This window comes from Tachyglossus aculeatus, chromosome 21, assembly GCF_015852505.1.
Source record: "Tachyglossus aculeatus isolate mTacAcu1 chromosome 21, mTacAcu1.pri, whole genome shotgun sequence".
Classification (NCBI taxonomy): domain Eukaryota; kingdom Metazoa; phylum Chordata; class Mammalia; order Monotremata; family Tachyglossidae; genus Tachyglossus; species Tachyglossus aculeatus.
The window spans coordinates 62,955,687-62,982,082 of record NC_052086.1 but is presented as its reverse complement, the minus strand read 5'-3'; the positions used below and the strand labels follow the sequence as shown (position 1 = coordinate 62,982,082).

General features: G+C 46.6%; 1 protein-coding gene across 1 annotated transcript in view; it reads right to left on the bottom strand.

The window, feature by feature from the left end:
* The window catches only part of ADAP1 (ArfGAP with dual PH domains 1), a 143,126-nt gene that overhangs the window by 69,422 nt on the left and 47,308 nt on the right, over positions 1-26,396 (bottom strand). The window contains exon 4 of the mRNA XM_038762678.1: positions 24,390-24,472. Within this exon, the coding sequence (XP_038618606.1) occupies positions 24,390-24,472 (83 nt within the window). The remainder of the gene's footprint in view (positions 1-24,389; positions 24,473-26,396) is intronic.

Sequence of the window (26,396 nt, the reverse complement as noted above, 5' to 3'; positions counted from 1 at the left end):
CTGAGAACAGCACCCAGGCTCCCAAACTTGGGCCCGAACTTTGCCCTGGGAGTTGTCGGAGCCTGGATAATCTGCTGTAAGTCAGGCTCAAATGCAATCGAGCATTAGAGGGTTGACTACATACCCAACAGTCAGAAATCCTAAATCAGTTCACACTAAATCAACTTTAAAAGCCAGGCCAAAACTTTGCTTGCTAAATTCATTTTCTTCAAAGAACCCTGGATATGTGAACTGAAAAGCCGAGAGCTTTTTATGAATATCCTTACGGTTCACACGTGCACACCACACACACACACACACACTTGAATCTTTTGTAGATGCCTATGTTTATGTGAAAAATTCAGGCTTTCAAAGGCTATACACCCACAAGTGTTTATAAAAGGCTGGGGATTCTCGTCAGAAAACAATATATAAGGTAAGTTAAAACTCCCATGCTGTCACAGAACACACCTAAACAATCCCAGAACACAACTGAGGCTTTCTACTGCCTCTCAGAACCCAGGAGTGGGGAGTGACATTCAGCAGAAAGAGCACTGGTCTGGGAAACAGAAGATCATGGGTCCTAATCCCATCTCCACCACCTGTCTGCTGTGTGATCTTGGGCAAGTCACTTAACTTCTCTGTGCCTCAGTTACCTCGTCTGCAAAATGGGGATTGAGAAAGTGAGCCCCACATGGGACCGGGACAGTGTCCAACTAATCTGCTTGGACCCACCGCAGCGTTTAGTACAGTGCCTGACACATAGTAAGCGCTTAACAAATACCATAATTATTATTATTATGCAGTTTTCATGCACTGCAATGCCAGAAGTGAAACCCCAAAGCTGGCTGGGGTCAGGACACTCCTGTCCCACTCCACCACCTCTCCTGACACTCCTCCATTCTGACCTCGGAGCCTGCCCCCCGATCCTGCCTCACTGTGTTGCTGTTGTCTTTGGGAATGAAAAGGATAGGGAGAAAGGGATGGATGGAAGGAGGGAGAATGCCCACATCTCCAGGACCTCCACTAGCCCTAGTACAACCCGGTACTGAGAGGAGTGTCTATTTTTAAACCACGAAGAGATGTTGTAAGCCCTTAGTAGAGAAGAAAAGAGAGAAAAAGAGAGAGAGGGAAACACCAAAGAGCCAGAGGCTCTTATCAGGTCTCTGAATGACAGAGAGCCTGTGTGTGGTAATTGGCTATGTGTCCCTGTTGCGTCCACAGCTGTGGCATTTCCAGTACAGCCCACCGCCCTGCTCTGACCACAATGGGATTGTTCAGGGCTCAGAATGAAAGGCGATCATTGAGCTCACAGCTCCCTCTGAGAAGAGGAAAATAATAATAATAAAAAAAGGTGTCACGGTCTTGGCCCAGGCAGTCAAACACCACAAGCAAGCAATGAGGATTGTACTAGGCACAGGAGAGTGACAGAGGGAAAACAAGACAACCCCTAAACAAGAAGAGCTTACCACACACTGGATGAGACAGAACAATCTCTCTCCCTCTCTCCTCCCACAGATCCTGAGGCCTGAACTGAATCCTGTCTGCAGCCCTTCTCTTTTTTTTCTTTTTTTTTAATGGTATTTGTTAAGTGTTTACTATGTGCCAGGCACTATACTTAGCCCTGCGGTAGATATAAAGTAATTGGGTTGGACACTGGCCCTCACAGGACTCACAGTCTTAATCCCCATTTTGCAGATGAGTGAACTGAGGCATAGAGCGGAGAAGCACTGTGGCTCAGTGTAAAGAGTCCAGGCTTGGGAGTCAGAGGTCATGGGTTCTAATCCCACATCTGCCACTTGTCAGCTGGGTGACTTTGGGCGAGTCACTTCACTTCTTTGTGCCTCGGTTCCCTCATCTGTAAAATGGGGATGAAGACTGTGAGCCCCATGCGGGACAATCTGATTACCTTGTATCCCCCCCAGCACACAGTACAGTGCTTGGCACATAGTAAGCGCTTAACAAATACCATCATTATCATTATTATTTTTATTATTACACGACTTGTCCAAGGTCTCAGAGCAGACAAGTAGTGGAGCCAGAATAAGAACCCAGGTCCTTCTGATTCCCAGGCCCGTGCTCTATCCACTAGACCACGTAGCTTTCTGGTAAGACCACAGGCATGGCGCACTGCATTTCCTGCCAGCTCTGGCCTCTCTCAGTGCAGAAGGCCTGGGACCCCACTGAGGAAGCCGTGAACTCCTGCCTCCTCAGCCAACCGTCACCGGCACTTGGGAGAAGAGGCCGCATTCATTCATTCAACCGTATTTATTGTGCGCTTACTGTGTGCAGACCACTGTACTAAGTGCTCGGGAGAGTTCAATATAACAATTAACAATATACAATATAACAATAAGCAGGTATGTTCCCTGTCCAGAACGAGTTTATTTATGTACTTCTATCTGGATAGGAAGTGATGCTCCTTGTCTCCTTCAGCTCCTCCAGCTCCTTGTCTTCCCTCCCAAACCTTGTCCTCTCCCTGACTTTCCCATCTCTGTTGACGGCACTACCATCCTTCCCGTCTCACAAGCCCGCAACCTTGGTGTCATCCTCGACTCCGCTCTCTCATTCACCCCTCACATCCAAGCCGTCACCAAAACCTGCCGGTCTCAGCTCCGCAACATTGCCAAGATCCGCCCTTTCCTCTCCATCCAAACCGCTACCCTGCTAATTCAAGCTCTCATCCTATCCCGTCTGGACTACTGCACTAGCCTTCTCTCTGATCTCCCATCCTCGTGTCTCTCTCCACTTCAATCCATACTTCATGCTGCTGCCCGGATTATCTTTGTCCAGAAACGCTCTGGACATATTACTCCCCTCCTCAAAAACCTCCAATGGCTACCGATCAATCTGCGCATCAAGCAGAAACTCCTCACCCTGGGCTTCAAGGCTCTCCATCACCTCGCCCCCTCCTACCTCACCTCCCTTCTCTCCTTCTACTGCCCAGCCCGCACCCTCCGCTCCTCCAACACTAATCTCCTCACTGTACCTCGCTCTCGCCTGTCCCGCCATCGACCCCCGGCCCACGTCATCCCCCGGGCCTGGAATGCCCTCCCTCTGCCCATCCGCCAAGCTAGCTCTCTTCCTCCCTTCAAGGCCCTGCTGAGAGCTCACCTCCTCCAGGAGGCCTTCCCAGACTGAGCCCCTTCTTTCCTCTCCCCCTCGTCCCCCTCTCCATCCTCCCGTCTTACCTCCTTCCCTTCCCCACAGCACCTGTATATATGTATATATGGTTGTACATATTTATTACTCTATTTATCTATTTATTTATTTATTTTACTTGTACATTTCTATCCTACTTATTTTATTTTGTTGGTATGTTTGGTTCTGTTCTCTGTCTCCCCCTTTTAGACTGTGAGCCCACTGTTGGGTAGGGACTGTCTCTATGTGATGCCAATTTGTACTTCCCAAGCGCTTAGTACAGTGCTCTGCACATAGTAAGCGCTCAATAAATACGATTGATTGATTGATTGATTGATGCAATGTTGGAAGAAGCCATTGTGCACATAACACAGCACATCAAGGGCATGACCCCCATGTTATGCAGATCTTACAGTGACCCACTTTGGGTAGTCACTCCTTCAGACTGCAGTGGGCCACCAGAGGCTCCAGCTAGCCCTTTTCCAGACTCACTCGATCCATCAATCAATCATATTTATTGAGCGCTTACGGGGTGTGGAGCACTGTACTAAGCGCTTGGGAGAGTACAATTATAAGAAAGTTCGTAATCACATTACTTGCCCATAATGAACTTACAGTCTAGACGGGGAGGGCATGGGGACTAAGGGCTCACTCCTCAAGTTAGGATGCGTTGTTCTCCTTCTTCAAATTGGTCTGAAGAGGAAATGGGCTTAGCCTGCACCATAGGGTCCCAGGACTGGCCAGAAAAGGAAGAGCTTCTTTACCAGCCCTGGGCTTGTTAAAGCCCAGACAGGCCACAGAATCCCCTTGCTGAGAGAAATACTGCTCGCTCTCTCTCTCTCTCTCTCAGACAGTTCGTCCTGCTTATTACCTGGGGGAGGACCTAACATTTATTCTATAATTTATTTATTTACATTAATGTTCGTCTCTCCCTCTAGACTGTAAACTCATTATGGGCAGGGAATTCATTTGATTGTATTTATTGAGCACTGTACTAAGAGAGCAGAACACTGTACTAAGTGCTTGGGAGAGTACAATATAACCAAAAACAGATACATTCCCTGCCCACAACGAGCTTACAGGGAATGTGTTTACCAACTCTGTTGTATTGTGCTCTCCCAAGTGTTTAGTACAGTGCTCTGAACACAGTAAGCACTCAATAACTACTACTGAATGATTGATAGCCTTCCCAAGCCCCTCCCATTTCAGGAACCCCTCCTTCTCTGCAGACTGAACCCCAGGGTCTGAGTTGCTGTGTTAACTTATGTAAGGTTCCCCAGAGACACCGGATGCTGTCCTTTGAAAGTCCTAGGCATTACTTCTCCAGCCACTGCATCTTTCCTTCCCACCCATTCTCAGATTCTCATGTCTCCTGGGGAGCTGGGCTTCCGGGGCCTACCCAAGCAGGGAAGAGATTCTCTGAAATGATGATATGCTTCTGCATTTTATGGTTTCCCTGGGGGCTGACACAATCACGCCAGGGTATCCTTGTGGCCCTTCAGGCCCAAATCAGGAAGCCCGGCAGGAAGTCCCATGGTAAGCCCCGGTCTGGGCCAAAAGGGAAGCAAAGAAACCCCCGAAAGTCCTTCCTAAAGCTCCTCTCAGGTGTCAAAGAGAAGACACCGGTGTCCGCTATCTCTGGGGGGTGGTGGAGGGAGGGGGGCTGAGTGTCCGCACATCTTGAGGGGTGGGGGAGAGGGAGGAAGAGGGAGGAGGGAAGCTTTATTTCCACAGCCTGAGAAGGAGGCCCAGAGTGAGCGTGAATGGGGGGACAGCCGCCCTCACCACAGGTGTTGTGCTCACTGGGAGCCCTGCCTTGGCCTTTGCCAGTTGCTCCTTCAAAGGAGGAGGCTAGAGCACACTGTGAAAACCACTATGTTCAGAGTTAGAATGCTGCAGGTGGGGGAGGTCCCTGCTGCTCTTTTATGCAGTTGAAGCAGGGTCTGGGCAGGCGGGCAGGCAGGCGGGCAAGCAGGCCACTCCCCACCCCCAGCTGACACGACAAAACCCGCCTTTGTGCAGCACGGCTTTAGGGAAACCTCAAAAGAAAACCTCAAGCTGAAGCCTGAGTCCTGCACTCAGCCCACGGCCTGTCTGACTAGCTGAAACGATCCGAGGGGCAAGCAGCAAGGCTACAGGCCCCAGACCAGCTTTGGATCTGAGGGCTGCCTCCGGGTTTTCAAAATGAATCCAGTTTTACACCCAGTTATCTTGGATGGAGAGCAAAACAGTCCCATGCAGATGGCCAGGATTTCTTACAGTAAGCTCTCCTTAAATACAAACTGGCCAGCCAGCCAGTCAAAAGTAGGCATGGAGGCCCCACTGGCTGAAGAACTTTGAGCTAGCCTTAGACAATAATAATAATAATTGTGGTATTTTGTGTCAAGCACTGTTCTAAGCACTGGGACTGTTCTGGGTGCTAGCTATTAAGGAAGGAGAAAGTGACGCATTCCCTGCCTTCTGTAAATAATAATAATAATAATAATAATAATAATAATAATAATAATGGCATTTATTAAGCACTTACTATGTACAAAGCACTGTTCTAAGTGCTGGGGAGGTTACAAGGTGATCAGGTTTTCCCACAGGGGGCTAACAGTCTTAATCCCCCTTTTACAGATGAGGTAACTAAGGCACAGAGAAGTTAAGTGACTTGCCCAAAGTCACACAGCTGACAATTGGCGGAGCTGGGATTTGAACCCATGACCTCTGACTCCAAAGCTTGTACTCTTTCCACTGAGCCACGCTGCTTTTCTGTAAATCTGCAGGTATCTATCTATATATATTTCATATTTCAGTTATTAATCCCAGGGAGGGGGTGGGAGGGAGAGGGTTGGGGGGAGCGACACACACACACACACACACACACACACACACACACACAAACACACAGAAATTAATAGTAGTGACAGCAGTATTAGTAAAGGTACTTATTAAGCATCCACTCAGGGCAAATGTACTTGGGAAAATTACATACAAAATTCCCATATTCACTTTGGGGACACAGCATGAATACAGCATCTATGTAATGTCTGGAGGATTAATCTGATTGTTTTCCGAGGTGGTTTGAGCCTGATGAGTTTTCATTTAGTGCCCTCAAGAAGCACAACCTGTGTTTAGGTCCAGCCTTCGAAAAGCTTACAGTTTAATGGATCTGATCAGCTAAACTAACTCAGACCTGCTCTAAGGATCCAAATCCTTTAGGTTGTTCACCTTGGGCAAGTCACTTCACTTGTCTGTGCCTCAGTTACCTCATTTGTAAAATAGGGTTTGAGACTGTGAACCCCTAATGAGACAAGGACTATGTCCAACCCTATTTGCTTGAACCCACCCCAGCGATTAGTAGAGTGCCTGGCACATAGTAAGTGCTTACCAAATACCACATTAATAATAATAATAATCCAAAGCATGAGATTTCCCTAATTGCAGATGGTCCTGCAGACCAGCTGATAATAATAAAAAATAATTGAGATTATTTTTTAAATGCTTACTGTGTACCAAGAACAGTGATAGGCACTGGGGTACATACTACCAGATCAGACATGGGGTCAAACTTGGCTTCTTCCAGCCCTTCCCAGAACATACTCAATTGCTGCTTTGGAGGACACACTCCACTCTTTGGGGCAGTTTTACATTATTATTAAAATTATAATTATTATTAATAAAATAATAATATTTGTTAAGTATTTACTATCAATCGTATTTATTGAGCGCTTACTGTGTGCAGAGCACTGTACTAAGCGCTTGGGAAGTACAAATTGGCAACATATAGAGACAGTCCCTACCCAACAGTGGGTTCACAGTCTAAAAGACTGTGCCCAAGACTGTGCTAAGCATGGGATAGGTAGAGGATATTCGGATCAGTCTCTTTCCTACATGAAGCTCACAGTTTAAGTAGGACAGGGAACAGCTTTTGAATCCCCCTTTTCCAGATAAGGAAACTGAGGCACAGAAAAGTCATGTGACCCATCCAAGGTCATGCAGCAGGGAAGTGGTGAAGCAGGGATTGGGACCCAGGTCTCCCAACTCCCAGTCCCATGTTCTTTCTACGGGGCCAGGCTGCTTCTCGCTTCCAGTCCTAACTGGTGATGGTGGCAGAGAATCAAATAGAAGAAAGTCGTGAGAGGCTGGGGTCAGGATGGTTGCATGGAAGTTCCTCACGGGGGGAGGGTTGGGGCAGCTGCCCCTTCTGCCCAGCGGATAGCTGCCCTGTCTGGCTTCTCCTGCCATCCCTGGGGCCCAAAGATCTCTGGCCTATATTCCAGGCCAAACCTTCCCCAAGAAATGTCTCCTCTTCCGCTTCTCCTGGCATTCAATTTCTGCCAGTCCTCACCAGGCACCTGGAAGGAGTCCTAAGTCCCTACCTGGGGGGAGTGCCAGATGTGAAGCAGCATGGCTCAGTGGTAAGAGCACGGGTTTGGGAGCCAGAGGTCACGGATTGTAATCCCAGCTTTGCCACATGTCTGCTGTGCGACCTTGGGCAAGTCACTTCACTTCTCTGAGCCTCAGTTCCCTCATCTGTAAAATGGGGATTAAGACTGTGAGCCCCACGTGGGACAACCTGCTCACCTTGCATCCCCCCTCAGCACTTAGAACAGTGCTTTGCACATAGTAAGCGCTTAACAAATGCCATCACTATTATTATTATTATTATTTATTTATGAGGCAGCTGCTATGTACCCTGGGATCCTTCTTGCTCACAGCCCAGGACAACCCGAGAAGCGGCTGGAGGAGCCCGCGGCACACAGAGGCGGTGACTTTGGGAAAGGCCGCGGTCCTGTTAACGTGCTCGAGGATTCCAGGCCGGCCCTGGATACCCCTGGCAGGAGAACTCTGGGTCACAGCTCCTAGAAACATGAATCAAGTAGCTGGAGGGATAAAATGACCCAAAAGGACTTGAGGGCAACACCTGAATAGCCTTGGAGAGGACCCACTAGCCGCTGGATAGCTAGGAATGCTGACCTTAGTATTGCTAAGCACTTAGTACAGTGCTCTGCACACAGTAAGCGCTCAATAAATATGATTGAATGAATGAATGATGGTGTTCACTCACTGCTTGACGTGCTGAGAGCTGGGGAGGATAAGAGGTTAAGAGTGGGGGCACTTCCCCCATCTCCCATGGGGCCCACCATTGATCTCATCCCCATTATACAAACGGGGACACAGAGGCCCAGAGAACTTAAGGGACTTCCCCAGGGTCGCACAGTAGGTCAGTGGCAGAACTGGGACGCAAACCCAGGTCCTCTGAATCCCGGTTCCGTGATCTTTTCACTAGGGCACGTTGACTTTATGGGGAGCATTCGAGGATGGCCCTATTGGTGTGCCCAACTCTTTCTGGATGTGCATAAGGAGCTGGTTGATGCTGAAACCACAGTTTTTGGCTCAATGAATCCCCTGATCAGAAATATAGACCTGCTTCTTCCCAGCCCCTACAGGGCAGGGGAAGCCCGGGGGCTGGGGGTAACACGTCAAAAACTAAATGAAATCAGCACACTCACCACAATCCCACCATTGGGGTCTTGGGGACCTCCACAGCTAAAATGGTAAATCAATCAATGACAAGGATGAATGCTTTACTGTGTGTAAAGCACTATACTAAATTCATGGGAGAGCACAAGAGTTGGTATATAATCTAGTAATTTATAATCCAGCTAATCCCTTGAGAGGTCACTGCTAAGAGACGGGAAGGTTGGAGGCACATCTTATCCCGATCTGGTCATCAATCCTTCCCGTGGCAAAATGGGGCTCCACAGAATTCCCTTTTGGGGGAACTCACAAGGCACGGCTTCTTTCCAATTGGGGGAACTCACAAGACATAGCTTCTTTCCTCCACTCCCACTAGCCTGCTCCACCCCCCTCTCCCACGCTGGCCGGCCAGCACCAACCCCCCTGGACGATGGTGTCCGTTAAGGCAGTGTGTCCTAATGGATAGAGCATGGGCGTGGGAGTCAGAAGGACTTGGGTTCTAATCCCGGCTCTTCCACTTGCCTGCTGTGTGATCTTGGGCCAGTCACTTCACTTTTCTGTGCCTCAGTTCCCTCATCTGTAAAATAGGGATTAAGACTGTGAGCCTTATGTGGGACAGGGACTGTGTCCGACCCAATTTTCTTGTGTGCACCCCCGAGCTCAGAATAGTGACTGGCACATAGGAACAATAATAATAATGATGGTATTTGTTAAGTGCTGACTATGTGCAAAGCACTGTTCTAAGTACTGGGGTAGATACAAGGTTATCAGGTTGTCCCACATAGGGCTCACAGTCTTAGTCCCCATTTTACAGATGAGGTAACTGAGGCACAGAGAAGTTAAGTGACTTACCCAAAGTCACACAGCTGACAAGTGGCAGAGGTGGGATTCAAACTCATGACCTCCGGCTCCAAAGCCCTTGTTCTTTCCACTAAGCCACTGCTGCTTCCCTAAGCACTTAACACTTGTAAGCACTTAAATACCACACCAATAAAATTCAGTGAGCAGCAGGCCCTATCTGTCCTGTCAATAGTGCTCTCACCACTGGCTAACAGGAGCTAACCAGCTGGCTACCCTTTCGCAGGCTCTTACTGCCATCTTAATCAGATAAAAAAGTCACAGCTGTGAATTCTCCGTCCTGGGAGGAATCTGTCATCCACCCCTTGGATGACAGACTTGGATTTGCATCCTTTATTCATTCATCTATTCAATAGTATTTACTGAGTGCTTACTGTGCGCAAAGCACTGTAGTAAGTGCTTGGGAGAGTACAGTGTAACAACAAATGGACACATTCCTACCCATAGCAAGCTCAAAGTCTAGAAGGGGAGACAGACATTAATATAAATAAATAACAGATATATATATAATATATACACACACATACTTTTAGACTGTGAGCCCACTGTTGGGTAGGGACTGTCTCTATATGTTGCCAATTTGTACTTCCCAAGTACAGTGCTCTGCACATAATAAGCGCTCAATAAATACGATTGATGACGATGATGATATATACATATGTGCTATGGGGATGGGAGGGAGGTTGAATAAAGGAGCAAATAAGAGTGATAAAGAAGGGAGTGGGAGAAGAAGAGAGGAGGGCTTAGTCAGGGAAGGCTTCTTGGAGGAGATGTGCCTTCAATAAGGTTTTGAAGTGGGGGAGACCAATTATTTGTCTGATATGAGGAGGGAGGGCATTCCAGCCCAGAGGTAGGATGAGGGCAAGAGGTCGGCAGCTAGATAGACAAGCTTGAGGTACAGTGAGAAGCTTAGCATTAAAGGAATGAAGTGTGTGGCCTGGGTTGTAGGAGGAGAGTAGTGAGGTGAGGTAGGAGGTGGGAAGGGGATTGAGTGCTTTAAAGCCAATGGTGAGGAGTTTTTGATGCAGAGGTGGATGGGCAATCACTGGGATTTCTTGAGCAGTGGGGAAACATGGGCTGAAAAGTTTTGAAGGAAAATGATTCGGGCAGCAGAATGGAGTGTGGACTGGAGTGGGGAGAGACAGGAGGCAGGGAGGTCAGCAAGGAGGCTGATACAATAATCAAAGAAGGATAAGATAAGTGCTTGAAATTAATGTGGTAGCAGTTTGGACAGAGAGGAAGGGGCAGATTTTGGCGATGTTATTCTACCCTCCCTCAGCTCCACGGCACTAATAATAAAAATAATTGTGGTATCTGTTAAGCGTTTACTATGTGCCAGGCACTGTACTAAGAACTGCGGTGGGTACAGGCAAATTGGGTTGGATACAGTCCCTGCCCCATGTTGGGCTCACAGGCTCAATCCCCATTTTACAGATGAGATAACTGAATCCCAGAGAAATGAAGTGATTTGCCCAAGGCCACGCAGCAGACACATATCTGTCATTATTGATATTAATGTCCCAACTGGACAACCTGATTACCTTGTATCTACCCGCACTAAAAATAGTATTTGGCAAGTGGTAAGCGCTTAACAAGTACCATAAAAATAATAATTATTATTATTCTTACCTCACCTTGCTACTCTCCTACTACAATCCAGCTTGCACACTTCGCTCCTCTAATGCTAACCTTCTCACTGTACTTTGATCTCGTCTATCTTAATAATCACTCAATCGTATTTATTGAGCGCTTACTGTGTGCAGAGCACTATACTAAGGGCTTGGGAAGTACAAGTTGGCAACATATAGAGACAGTCCCTACCCAACAGTGGGCTCACAGTCTAAAAGGACTTGCCACTGACCCCTCACCCCTGTCTTACCTATGGCCTGGAATACCCTCCTTCCTCATCTCCTACAATTACTCCCCTCCACCCCTTTAAAGCCTTATGGAAGGCACATCTTCTCCGAGAGGCCTTATCTGACTAAGCCTTCCTTTCCTCTGCTCCCACTCCCTTCTGCACTCTAGATCTCCCTCTAGACTACAAGCTCGTTGTGGGCAGGGAATGTTTCTACCAACTCTGCTTTACTGCACTTTCCCAGGTGCTTAGTACAGTGCTATGCACACAGTAAATGCTCAATAAATACAATTGATCGATCCCCGCAGAAACTCGTGTTCTGGGCTCTCGGAAGGACTCATCCCTCACCTCTCCTGCATGGGGCATTGTGTCTTGGTGAAATGTGAGATCTCCCTCCTCCTGGCACATGGAGCAGGCCACTGCTCTCCCATCTTCAAAGCCCCGCTAAAATCACATCTCCTCCAGGAGGCCTTCCCTGACTAACCTCTCATCTGCCCACTGTATTTCTGCCCAAGGCCTCTTAAGCACTTACTCACTTTAACATTCGGTCACTCACCTGCCCCACAGCACTTAGGCACTAATCATTAATTTCTGTTGCTTCCTCCCACCCTGTAACAATTCTAGTGTTCATCTCTCCCATCAGATGGTAAGTCCTTGAGGGCAGGGATCCATGTCTAGTAACTCTGTTATCCCCTCCCATGTCCTTAATATTCATCCATTCATTCAATCGTATTTATTGAGCACTTACTTTGTGCAGAGCACTGTATTAAGCATTTGGAAAGCACAATTCAGCAACAAATACAGACAATCCCTGCACACAACAGGCTCACAGTCAATGTGCTCTGCACAGAGTAAACACTCAAGGACTACTACAGGTTGATTGATTAATGCTAGGTGGGGATGACAGTGGTTAGGGTTGTTGAGAACAGCTACCAAGCTCACCGGTACCTCCTGCCCTCCATAGCCTTCATTTCTCCTGGAATGCCCTATTGACCAGTTGCCTCTTTCATTTCACACTTTCGAAGTTTTGGCCACCTGGTCCCAGCCAGCTCTCAAGTCAGGGGTTGAGGTTAACAGGACTTCAGAGCCTAATTGTTAAGCTGAAGCACATCCGGCCGAACAACATCAACAACAATAATAAAAATAACAATTGCGGTATTTGCTAAACACTTACTATGAGGCAAGCATGGGGCAAAATGCTGGGATAGAGACACTGTGGTCAGATCAGACACAGTCCCCATCTTATATGGGGGCTCACAGTCTAAAGGGAAGGGAGAGCATGGATCTTACCCCATTTCTATAAGAGGAAACAGAGGCACAGAGTAGATAGGTGACTTGCCCGAGATCACACAGTAATCAAGTTGTGGGGTCAGAATTAGAACCCAGGTCTTCTGACTCCCAATCCAATGCTTGATCCATTAGGGCATGCTGGGCCGTTCTGCTCTCCCACCCTGCTCCACCTGGAATGCCACGGGATCCAAGGGACTGGCCCTTTTTTGTCCGGTCTGGCCCCTGGTCACTGGGATCAAATTCCCAGTCGTCGCTTGGTTCTACCTGGAGGCAGCAGAAGGACCTTTCAAGGTCCTTTTCCAGGCTCAGACTGGGCACGATGCTGAACAATCGGTAATCGTTTTATTTAGAAGCTGCCAAGGGTGGGGAAATGGGTGGGAGTGAGGAGGGAGAGTCATAAAATATGGGCAATTATTGGGTTCAGAATGCCTAAAACTCAGATGCTTATTAGTTCATGTCATTATCTAGCAAGATGTGTGGGGAAGATTTTGCAGGCATGAATATTCATGAGCACAACTATGGAGATGCCTTTAGTATGAGTTCATACAGAGGAGACATCATTATTCTGGCTAGAAATGGTTTAAAAGGATTGAGAATGGAATATAAATCCATAATTAAATGTCTCTGTGCTAAGGTTTGTAATGAATCCTCCTGTGGCCTTTTGTCCTTTCCAGTGGGGCCCGAGATGCATTCTCCAAACCCATCTCCTCCAAAGAACAGGAATGGGCAGCTCTTGGAAAGCAAAGGAGTCTGGCTCCCCCTCCCTCTCCCCAGCGCCTTCTCTAAAGGGGAACCAAATGGCTTACGATGAGTTGGTGAGCCATTTGTAATTTTGAGGCTCCCATCACCCTTAAGTGCTTTTAAAAGAACCCTGGACCCTAAGGAAACAGAAACCACCAGGAGAACCAGAGTGAGCGGCTTGTCCGGGATCACCCAGCTGGTCTGTCCCTGGTGGAGTGGAAAACCAGAAGCTAAAATTCCAGAACTACCAGTTCTCTGGCCCTCCCTGCATGATCATTATCATTACTGTGGTATCTGTTAAGCACTTATTCTGTGCCAAGCACTGTGCTAAGGAAAGATGTAATGCAAATCAGATCAGACACAGTCTCTGTCCCATTTGGGACGCCCAGTCTAGAGGGGAGGGAAAACAGATATTAACCCCCACATTTTACAGAGGAGGAAACCGAGGTACAGAGAAGTTAAGTAACTTGCCCCGGGTCACACAGCAGGCAAGTGGCGGGGCCAAGGTCAGAACCCAGGTCTCCTGATTCCCAGTCCTCTACTCTTTCCACTAGGCAGCCATGCAGCACAAACTCTCTCGAATACCTACTTTAGGCTCAAGACAGTGCTCTGCCAACTGGGCTCTGGGACCAGGAGTGGCCCTGCAGAGAGTTCTGGGGGATTTCTCCACCCTACAAACCTCCTTTTCCTTTCCCCTCTCTGCATCTTTCCCTTCATTGTATTCCCCTGGGGAAGGACCAGGACAGGGGTGTGGAGAAGAAGAAAAAAAAACAAGACCTAAGCACCCTGGCAGGAGCTGACACATTTTAATATGGAAGTAGCCTAAGATTAGATGGCAAATGGATGGTGCATAGCTAATAATTATGGTACTTGATAATTCAATTCAATTCAATCATATTTATTGAGCGCTTACTGTGTGCAGAGCACTGTACTAAGCGCTTGGGAAGTACAAGTCGGCAACCCATAGAGACGGTCCCTACCCAACAGCGGGCTCACAGTCTAGAAGGGGGAGACAGACAACAAAACAAACCATGTAGACAGGTGTCAAAATCGTCAAAACAAATAGAAATAAAGTTAGATGCACATCATTAACAAAATAAATAGAATAGTAAATATGTACAAGTAAACTAAATAGAGTAATAAATCTGTACAAAGATATACAAGTGCTGTGGGGAGGGGAAGGAGGTAGGGCAGATGGGAGGGATTGAGAGGAGGAGAGGAAAAAGGGAAAAAATTATTGAGGGCTTACACCGTACTGAATACTTTGGCCTACGAAAAGCTAAACGCAATACAACCGAGTCAGTAGATCCAGTCCTCGCTCGGAAGGGAGGGAACATGAGGAGATAATAATAATAATGATAGCACTTGTTAAGCACCCACTGTGTGCAAAGCACTGTTCCAAGCGTTGGGGAGGCCCCAAGATGATAAGCACTTACTATGTACTAAGCACCACCTCTGTGAGCTTGTTGTAGTCAGCAATGTGTCTGTTGTTGTAGTGTACTCTCCCAAGCCCTTAGTACAGTGCTTCACACACAGTAAGCGCTCAATACGACTGAATGAATGAACCGAAGCATTATTCCCATCCTGATGATGTCCTCGGTTGATCTTTCTCATTCATTCAATAGTATTTATTGAGCGCTGTGTGCAGAGCACTGTACTAAGTGCTTGGGAAGTACAAGGGGGCAACATATAGAGATGGTCTCTACCCAACAACGGGCCCTTGGACACCTATTCTTATTACTTGGGGAAGCAGCATGGCTCAGTGGAAAGAGCACGGGCTTTGAAGTCAGAGTTCATGGGTTCGAATCCTGGCTCCGCCAATTGTCAGCTGTGTGACTTTGGGCAAGTCACTTCACTTCTCTGGGCCTCAGTTACCTCAACTGTAAAATGGGAATTAAGATTGTGAGCCCCCCGTGGGACAACCTGATCACCTTGTAACCTCCCCAGCGCTTAGAACAGTGCTTTGCTTAATAAATGCCATTATTATTATTATTATTATTACAATAATAAAAAATAGTTGTAAATGCTTACTCTGTTGTCAAGCACTGTACTAAGAACTGGAGTAAACAAAAGATAATCAGGTTGGACACAGTTCCCATCCTACATTGGGTTCACAATCTAAAATTGTGCAAGATGAGGACACTGCAAAATGTCCCAAGGCAGCTAAATGGCAGAGCTGGGATTTGAACCCAGGTCCTCTGACTCCCAGAACTATGCTTTTCTGCTAGGCTGTGCTGCTTCCCTTTTTGGGCAGTTGCTTCAAAAGAACAGTCAGCAGGGACTCCAGGAGCTCACAGTGTGGCTCACTGGACGGAGCATGGGCTTGCGAGGCAGAGGTCATAGGTTCTAATCCAAGCTCCTCCACTTGTCTGCTGTGTGACTTTGGGCAAGTCACTTCACTTCTCTGGGCCTCAGTTACCTCATCTGTAAAATGGGGATGAAGACTGAGCTCCATGTGGGGCAACCTGATTACCTTGTATCCCCCCAGCGCTTAGAACAGTGCTTTGCAGATAGTAAGCACTTAACAAATGCCGCCATCATTATTATTATTATTCTTGTTATTATTTTCTGGGTGGCGACTGGTGCCCATTACCAAAGCCCATCATCAGGCAGTGTCATTTGAGTTATTTTTCCCTGGGTGCAACCCTGCCATTTTTCAGCCCACCCGCTCAAGTTTAAGAGGTCTTCCTGGAGCCTAGGCCCAGCTACATTGCTTTTCACCACCTCAAAGAGCTTAGTGTCCTCTGTAAGCTTGGAGATTTCACTACACATTCCCTCTTTCAGGTCATTTGCAGAGGAAGTACACAAACCCTGGAGGATCCTCCTGATTTACACTGTTCCTTCCTTAAAAGTAGTCATTCATCACTTCCTTTCATTTGCTTGGTATGACAGAATACAATCAGGGCCATGACTGCTCACTTTTTTCTTTTTTTAATCCTTATAGTACCTGTTCAGATCGTACGCTTGTTGTGAGCAGGGAGCATGTCTACCAACTCTGTTGCACTGTACTCTGCCATGCACTTAGTACAGTGCTCTGCACATAAGTGCTCAGTAAATACCACTGATTGATTGGAGTGGAATCTTGTCAAATGCCACAAAAATCTAAATGTCCTCTATCGACTGGCTCCTCTCTTTCCGTATGCCTACGATCCCCCTGGAGAAGCTCTAGCCCATTGCCGAGGCAAGATTTCTTCTGACAGGAAATTATACTGTCTTTCCCTTGACAGAGTGTGTTTTTCTAAGTGCTCACTGACTCCAAACTTAATGATCAATTCAGTCAGGTGTAGAAGTGAGAATCTCTGGTTCACAGTTCCCAGGGTCCCCTGTAGGACCCTCTTTCATTCATTCACTCAATCATATTTGAGCGCTTACTGTGTGCAGAGCACTGTACTAAGCGCTTGGGAAGTACAAGTTGGAAACATATAGAGACAGTCCCTACCCAACAATGGGCTCACAGTCTAGAAGGGGGGAAATGACAAATGACAGTTCCACTGGTGTTCCTCCAGTTCAATGCTGTTTGTAAACAGATGTATTTATTCACCAGGACTACTACCTCCTCCTCCTCACCAGGTTCGGGTTCCTTCAGGACTAGCGTGTAGATGTCATCCGATCCTGGCAATGGTTTTGCATATGTGTGGTCACTCCAATTTGATTCAGTTCCCCTGGGTGTGGAGATTTCTCTAACCTCTTCCTCACAATAGCAAACAAAAGGAGTGACTGAGCCTTCTGGATCTCTCCCTCATCCAGCCCTGACTTCCCTCCTTCTCTACAGCCTCATTTCCTCCTGCCCTCAGGACATCCCCATTTGTATGTCCTGCAGCTAACTCAAACTTAAGATGTCCAAAACAGAACACTTTATCTTCCTACTCAAACACTCTTCTTCTTCCAACTTTCCCATCACTGCAGCCACCACTGCCGTCCTCCCTGTCTCGCAAGCTGGCAACCTTGGCATTATCTTCAACTCATCGCTCTCCTTTAACCCATTTGTTCTGTCACCAAATCCTGCCGCTCCTATCTTGGCACCCTCCCTAGAGCTCCCCCTCTTCATCTTTATTCAAACTGCTACCCTGCTGGTTAAGCACTTGTCATTTCCCGTCTCGACTATTACATCAGCCTTCTCATTGATCACCCTGCTTCCAGCCTCTCCCCTCCGCAGTCCATACTTCACTCTGCTGCCCGGATCATTTCTCTAAAACACCGTTCTGCACACATCCTCCAGTTCCTCAAGGACCTTCGGTGGTTGACCACCTAGCTCTGCATCAAGTAGAAAGTACTCACCATCGGCTTTAAGGCACTCATTCGGCTCTCTCTCTCCTACCTATCCTCGTTCCTACCCAGCCCATACACTTTGCTCTTCTAACACCAACCTACCCACTGAGCCTCGCCTCACTCTGGCCTCTATCGCGTAGACACCTTGCTTAGACCTCCCTCCTGCCTCAAACTCTCTCCCCCTTCATGTCTGATAGGCCACCATTCTCCCCATCTTCTACTTCAGTCATATCTCCTTCAGAAAGCCTTCCCTGACTAATCTCTCATCTCCTCACTCTATTTTCTTTTCCTTCTGTGTCATCTATGTACTTCATTCTGTAACCCCAAAGCAAAACTGATACTGACTCCACCCCCACCACCGTTAGGTACCTATCCTTGAACTCCGTTCTTTCCCTGCTTTAATTTCTGACTTTCCCATCACATTATACTCTCCTTCAGGGCAGGGATCATGTCTATCTGTTCTATTGTACTCTCCCACTGTAAGCATTCAATAAATACTTCTGACTCATCCTCCATTGTCCCTTATCATTAAATGACTTATCTGATTATTTAGCCTGCTCCCTGCTTTCAACATTTTTGAAGAAGCTATCTGTTAGCTTGGGCATCTCTTGCAAGACGCTCTTCAAACTCCTTTCTGGCCCATCTAGTTTCCTGTTTACAGATGAACTGCCATTCTTCATGAGTTTTCCTGTCCTCACACTAAGCTGAATTTTCCGTTTTTACAAGAGATCCTCCCCCCATTCTGCTGACCTCTTTTACCCTGCCAGTTAGCCATGCAGGGTTTGAGAAGCAACGTGGCTTAGTGGGAAGAGCATGGGCTTGGGAGTCCGAGGTCATGGGTTCTAATCCCGGGTCCGCCACTTGTCTGCTGTGTGATCTTGGGCAAGTCACAACTTCTCTGTGCCTCAGTTCTCTCAACTGTAAATTGGGGATTACGACTGTGAGCCCCATGTGGGACAACCTGATTACCTTGTATCTACCCCAACGCTTAGAACAGTGCTTGGCACATAGTAAGTGCTTAAATATCATTATCACTAATAACAATAATAATAATGATGATGATGATGAAGGTATTTGTTATGTGCCTACTATGTACCTGGCACTGCTGTTCTAAGCGCAGGGGTAGATGCAAGATAATTGGGTTGGACACAGTACCCGTCCCACATAAAGCTCACAGTCTTAATCCCCATTTTACAGATGAGGAAAATGAGGCACAGAGAAGTGGCGGAGCCGGGATTAGAACCCAGGTCCTTCTGTCTCCCAGGCCCATGTTGTATCCAATAGGCCACGCTCCTTCTCTCTGGCTATCTGTTTTTTTTGTCCTGTGCACATTCCCAGGCCTCTAAGATGGTATTTCTCTACACCTCCAGGCTTCAAGTCAGCCACTTCACTTTAGTCCCCTCAACTTTCAGCTTTTTCCTAAAGTTTCCATTTTTTTCTAAATGTACTCTGCTAAAATGAAATATACCCAACCTGGGTTTGGGGTTTTTGGCCTTCTTCCCCGACAAGAATGTTAAACGTTCGTGAACTGTGATCACTGTAGTCCCTGTAGCAGAGTGGCTTCACCATATAACCCTTCCGCACCCTATCCTGTGGATGACTCGTTTTGCTCCCTTTTCATTTTGAGTGTGAGGGCCAAGAGGAGGTGGGGCTGTTAGCAGGGAACCAGGGAATGAGGCCAGAGGGTGGCAGGCAGGCTTTGAAGAGCTTGTGGGTCAGAGAGATCCAATTTAGGATCTTTTTCAGCTCCGCTCAGAAACTCTTAGTTCTTTTCAGCTTGGTTCAGAAGCTTTCAGATCTCCTCAGAGACCTTGCATGAATGAAGCTGGAAGTCCAGCCCAAAAAAGCAATGCTGAAGGGAGGGCTGAGAATCTGCCTCCACAGCCTGGAGATGGCACATCTGGGGATTTTGGCCCTTGGAAAATCCTTCAGGAAACCTCAGCAGAGAAGGGAGCAGTGCAGTTGGTCCCCAGCCTAGGGATGGCAGTTGTCTCCCAGTAGTTACTCCTACTTGAGTCAGTCAGCCAATCAATCATATTTACTGAGCGCTTACTGTGTGCAGAGCTCGGTACTGAGCACTTGAAAGAGTACAATATAACAGACGCATTCCCTGCCCACAGCAAGCTTACAGCCAGGAAGGGGAGACAGGCATTAATATAAATAAATTCCAGATATATACAAAAGTGCTGTGGGGCTGGGAGAGGGGATGAGTAGAGGGAGCAAGTCAGGGTGATGCAAAAGGGAGTGGGAGAAGAGGAAAGGAAGGCCTAGTCAGAGAAGGCCTCTTGGAGGAGATGTGCCTTCAATAAGGCTTTGAAGGCAGGGAGATTAACTGTCTGTTGGATATGAGGAGATGTGGGTAAGGAGACCACTGAGGAGAATAAAGAATTCTGGGCACCCTTCTGCCAACCTCTGCCCTCACACAACCAACACTCATATATCATGTAACAAAAATAACCGAGTTAAGGCCATCTATCAAAGGATACATATGAAAGGTTCTTTGTGGGAAATTCATAGAAACTGTATGGAGAGGCAGTGTGGCCTAGTGAAGAGAGTGCAGGATGGGGAGTCAGGAGATCCAGATTCTAATCCCAGCTCTGGCTTGCTGTGTGACCTTAAGTAAATCACTTTGCCTCTCAGGGCCCCATCCTGAAAGCTGGGTGAGCAGGCTGGTTTAAGGTGGTCACAGACTGTCAAATCTTTTGTGCTAACTTGTAAGGTTGGTTTAGCATGAAAAAACAGATAAGGAAAGCAGTAAGTACTATACACAGGCTTATAATATTTACTAAGCACCTTCATGCACTTGGCACTGCACAGAGATATCCAGAGAGGAGTGGCTACTTTGGAGCAATAACTTCGTCTGGAACGGGAGACAGGGAGGCAAAAGAGAAACCAGTGCCAAGCTATGCAGATATTAAACATAACAATATTGTATTCTCACAAGTGCTTAGTGTCCTGCAACCCTGTAAATGCTCAACATATTCGACAGATTGATTGATAACATTTCAACAAGAGACAGCCTTTCCAAGTATGTACACACTTGAAGGTGAACTTCATATAACAATAATATTTGCTAAGCACCTGCTATGTGTCAAGCACTGTTCTAAGCACTGGGATAGAGACAAGCTAATCATGTTGGGCACAATCCCTTCTCACAGTCTTAAGCCCCATTCTACAGATGAGGTAACTGAGGCGTAGAGAACCTAAGTGACTTGTCCAGATCACACAGCAGACAAGTGGCGGAGCCGGGATTAGAACCCAGGGCCACGTTTATCCACCAAGCCATCTTGCTTTCCCCATAAGACATTAGATATACTTAGCTATATAAATTTAAAAGATGTAGCTATAGATGTAGATATATATGCACAAAGCCTTGTTCCCTGTCTAGCTAAGAGGTTTCAGGCCCAAAGAGACAAAATGCCACACAAATGTGTACGCAAGGCAACGGCACATAGCCATAAACGTCATGTAAGAGCGAAAGCATACAGAAAGCCCAAATGTTGAAACAAGCAGATCTAGAACATGTGGTGGCTTTAGAACAATTGTCTCCTAGCTCAGCTGGGTTTTCTTGCTTATGGGAGGCACATCTTCCCACCAACACCTGCGATGCTGTGGGCTGACAACTAATAAAAGAAGCTCACTGCTGGATCCAGAAACGCTGATGCAACTGGCAAAGTGCCTACGGCTACATGAGGGGGTCAAATTGAGAGTCTACCCAAAAATAACTTGATTGGACAGGCTCGCCAACCATACAAGCCCTGGGCTCATGCTCCATTGATGAGAATTAAACAGGGGCATATAATTAGCTGTGGACGGACAGTAATTGAATCAAAAGCACACATCCCGGTTGAAGAAACGAAAGCAAGTCTTCCGCTCGGGGCTGAGCTTCATTTGAGGTTATTGTATAATAAACACAAACATAAAACCAATACAGGGAGTGCAAAGCCTCAGTAATATCTTAATTACTGGGGTGTTAATAGTGTTTTGCCTCATAAAACTTAGATGGTAGGAACAAGTGATTCATTTTTCACGCTACATCAGCTTGGAATGGCTAAAGGCATAACTCAGCATCAATAGGAGACCACTGAAGTGTTTAATCACTATTTTACTAATCTCCTCACTTCTCTGACCTCGGTGTCAGCTCCTTTCTGTACAAATCAATGTTGTTAATAAACCAGCAAAGGGCTGGTCTCCGACAGGAGCCAGGCTGAGCTGGGCTGGGTGAGACAATTTGCGCGACAATGAGACGGTCGGACCATCGGTCTCGAAATGGCCTTCAAAACAGAAGAACAGAGAATGTGATACCAAGTGGAAAGAGCACAGGCCTGGGAATCAGAACTCCTGGGTTCTAATCCCGGCTCTGCCAATTCCTTGCTGTGTGACCTTGGGCAAGTCACAACTTCTCTGTGCCTCAGTTATCCTGTTCTCCATCTGACTTAGAATGAGCCCCACGAGGGGCAGGAACTGTGTCCTACCTAATTCACTTGCATCTACCCCAATGCTTAGGACAGTGTTTGACATATAGGAAATGCTTAATAAATACCATCACACACACACACACACACACACACACAATAAAAAAAAAAAATCACACCAGTGCTGCCAACTGTGGCCTTCACTGGCAGCTTCTCAGCCAGCTCTTACTTCCCTTCCTCAAAATTCAGGCTTGTCCCAGACCCTCCCAGGTGGCAGAGAACCTTCCCCTCTTCCCTTCCTGCCTCTCTGCACCACAAGGAAAACTCTCACTTGCCCTTGGCCCTGGGGACATTCCCTAGGCTTCAAAACAGACAGCCAAGAATCAGTGTTCCTATTTTTTGGTTGATAAAAAGAACAAAGTTTCTTTAAGGTGGGGCAGGAAAAGTAGTATCGCCTAGTGGAAAGAGGATGGGCTCAGAGGACCTGGGTTCCAAACCAGGTTTTACTAATTTTGTGCTAGGTGGCCTTGGGTGGGCAATCAATCAATCACATTTATTGAGTGCTTACTGTGTGCAGAGCACCATACTAAGTGTTTGGGAGAGTACAATATAACCGAGTTGGTAGACAAGTTCCCAACCTGCAATGAGCTTATAGTCTAGAGAGTCGCTTAACTGCTCTGGTCTTTGGTTTTCTTATCTGTAAAATGGGGAGTCATACCTTTTCTCATGGGGGTCTCACTGGCAGAGATCCAATTAGAAATCTGACTGTCAGGGGCTATGATAGGCAGACTTCTAAGTGTCTCTCTGCCACTGATCAGCCTATCATGGCCTATACCATTAGCCTGAATTTCTTTAAATATCCATCAGCTGTACCAAAGAGAGAACCTCCCCATCAACCCACCAGGAGAGAAATGAGTGATCAATTTTAATTTTTTTGTTAATTGTTGTTTTCTATGGTATTTGTTAAGAGTTTACTTGGTGCCAGGCACTGTTCTAAGCCCTGGGGTGGATACAAGATAATCAGGTTGGGCAGAGTCCATGTCCTACATGGGGCTCACACTCTTAATCCCCATTTTACAGATGAGGTAACTAGGCACAGGAAAGTGAAGTGACTGGCCCTCGGTCACACGGCAGACAAGTGGCGAAGCCGGGATTAGAATCCAGGTCCTCTGACTCCCAGGCTTGTGTTTTATCTATTAAGCGACACTGTTTCTCTATTTAGTGGCTAGAGACTGGAGGTTGAGAATGTACTCTGATTACCCAGCCTCTAGGACAAACACTAGACCTAAATGTTCACTGATGCAAGGGACCACACGGTCCCTTCACTGGAAATAACATGGCGCTGATGAAATGTGCCATTCTGGTGATACAATTGTGCAGCTCCTGAACATTGACCAAACCCTGTTCTTTTGCAGACAAGCAGCAAATTATTCCTTCACTTTGAGTAAATGCTTTTTGCTGCTCTGAGGATAATGTTAACGGAATCATTGTGGTGGCATCATCTTCAAAATACATCACTCTCATGGGTTGTATAACAGGAAAGAGAAATACCACGTCTGTCCCCCACCCACTTTAGACTACTATGACTGCAGGATGTGGAGTTTTCTTTTCCTAGTGTATGAGGTCAGAATGTAATTATGGCAGCACTATAGCAACAACCTGCTGGAACTACATGACTCATTCAAAACATTTATGAGCTGAAAGAAGATGATCACTCTAACATCCACAAGATTCGAGTTCATAATCCCATCCCAATATCATCCCTGCAGGCCCAGACCAATAGGACACACTAAGGGAGCATCGTCCCTTCCCCAAGACCACTCTCCCTTTCTTGCCCCACAGCCCCCCAAATTAATAAAGCCCAAGGAAAGCTAAGTGACTAGCCAAAACAGCTCGGGTAAAAAATACTCAACTGCCTGATCATATATTTGTTCCCAAGCTCAGTCAATTTGCTCACTTCTATAAAAGAAATGGCTTGCCATAGATGGTTATTAACATGCACAGGAAGAGAAGCAGAAAAGGAAACGGCCAATTTGCCAACTACAGAAAAGTACTTGCAGGTAAGTCATGTAGCGAGTTATTAATAGCAGACAGGGGCTTTGAAAGCCCTACATATTCTCAGTTTAAAGTCAGAAAGCAAAACATACCCAGATGACACAAACATCAAACCGACTGGTGACTTATCTCCATTAATAATGCATTCCAGCTAACATAGCATCCTGGGTGGGCAGTCCTTGATCCTTAAAAAAGGATGGACCAACCCTCTTAAATTGTTACTTATTTTCCTGTCTGAATAAAACTTCAGGGGGGATTTCGACGTGTAACAATCCACAAAGGGAAGGTGCTTATTTTTGGGGGATAATCCCAGTCCCTACCTGCAGAATAAGGTTCTTGTTTCTCAGTGTAAATGAATTCCTTCCTCTCGTATTTGGCTCGGATCCACTGTTCTCGTAGGAGTCTGTAAGAGACAGAGAGGAAGCAAGGTCCAGTTTCAGAAAGGATGCTGCAATTATTAATTCATCAATGGAAATGACAGCTCAGTTGAAAGTCCCTTGAAAGTTAATTTCTCTGTCAGCCGAGCCCAGGCGGCTCCTCACTATCTCAAAGGGCTCTGAGAGAGTCGCTTTGAACCCATTCAAGAACGCTAAAAAAACTTCCTTAATCAAAATTAAGTTGCAGTCTCTAATCAAGTCCAAAACAACATTTAGCAGAGATGCTCAGCCTCTAAGTAAAACGTTCTTAGTATATTTGAGCTGAAAAAGGAAAATATTTTAAAATTCTAAACAATTAGGCTCAAAATGATACAGCATCATCCTGTGTATCTACAAGACTGGAATTGTTAAGCAAGGAAATGGTTGAGGCGGAGACAGGCAGAGAGGCCCAGAGAGACAAAGACAGTGGCACAGAGAGATAGACACAAGCAGAGAGCCCGAAAGACAGACAAGCAAAAAGTTATGGAAAGACAGAGAGACAGAGAGAGAGGGGGGCAGAAATAAAGAGAGGCAAAGACAGAAGCAGGCCAAGACAGGCAGAGAGACACAGAGAGGGAGACAAACGGAGAGACAGAAAGACAGAGCATGTACTCTCACTCTATGGCTGAGCTGCCAACTGAAATAGAAGCTAAAACCAAGCAAGATTAGGGCAGTGTATTTCAATGACTTTTTATTGTTATTAAAGCTTTAACAGCTTGTGGTCCTTTCCCATGGTGCATGAAGGGCTTATTTTTTTAAGAAATGGGCACACTGGTTGGAACTAGAAAAAGTTAGGGCACTAATTCTGTTAGTATTTAATAATTATGGTATTTTCTAAGTGCTTACTACGTGTCAAGCGTTGTTCTAAGTGCTGGGGTAAGTACAAATTAACCAGATTGGGCAAGTCCCTGTCCAACATGGGGCACAGGCACTAAGTAGGAGGGAGAATAGGTATTGAATCTCCATTTTACAGTTGAGGAAACTGAGGCCCAGAAAAGTTAAATGACAAAGGTCACACAGCAAGCAAGAAGCAGAGGCGGGATTAGAACCCAGGTCCTTTGACTCCCAAGCCCGTGCTCTTTCTTTTAGGCTATGCTTCTTACCTGCTTAGTTCTGTTTAAAAATTCAGTTGGTGCCACAAACTATATGAAGAGCAGAAGAGAAGGAAAGGGAGTTGGCTGAGACACATCCCTGGGCCCCAGGGAGAGCTCACAATAAAAAATATGGGAGGAAGGCAGACACAGGGAAATAAATAATTGGGGAAATTTAGCATAAAATCTACAATTCAATACCCACCCTGAGAAAAGCAGCAATACATTGCTTCTGCTAGGGAATGCTCTGATGCCTGTTCCTTTCAAATCTTCTCCACATGCCCAGAATAGAGAACTAACAATTTTATACTGTAAAATACACAAACATCCCCTCAAATTCCTAATGACCATGGAATGAAACATTCTGGTGGACTCTTATGGATATCTTCCGTGCCCTCCTGGAACCTCACATTCAGAGCTGGGACACAAAAGCTGTGAAATATTAACATCCCCCTCTGGCTTGCACGATTTACCTGTGAGAAATTGCTCCAAAACAAACTTGGCCATGACACAATCCTATTGATTAAGGGCTTGGTTATGCTCTATCCAAGGAGCAGGGTTTTTTTAGTAGAGGCATCTTGACCCCAGGGTGGGAACCTGGGAGCTTCAAGTGAGGCAGAAGAACAGGACCTGAGGGGGTCCCAGTCAGGAGGGCTTTGAAAAGCCTCCGACCTCTTGTTAACTCAGGAGGATGGGGTCCCCTGCTAGCCCAGGAGTGTCAGAGTCATGTATAATCTGGAGACCCACTGCCATGTCACAACAAGGAAGCCACCCTAAGTCACCAATGAACTGCTTCTGGACAAATCCAAAGGCCTCTACT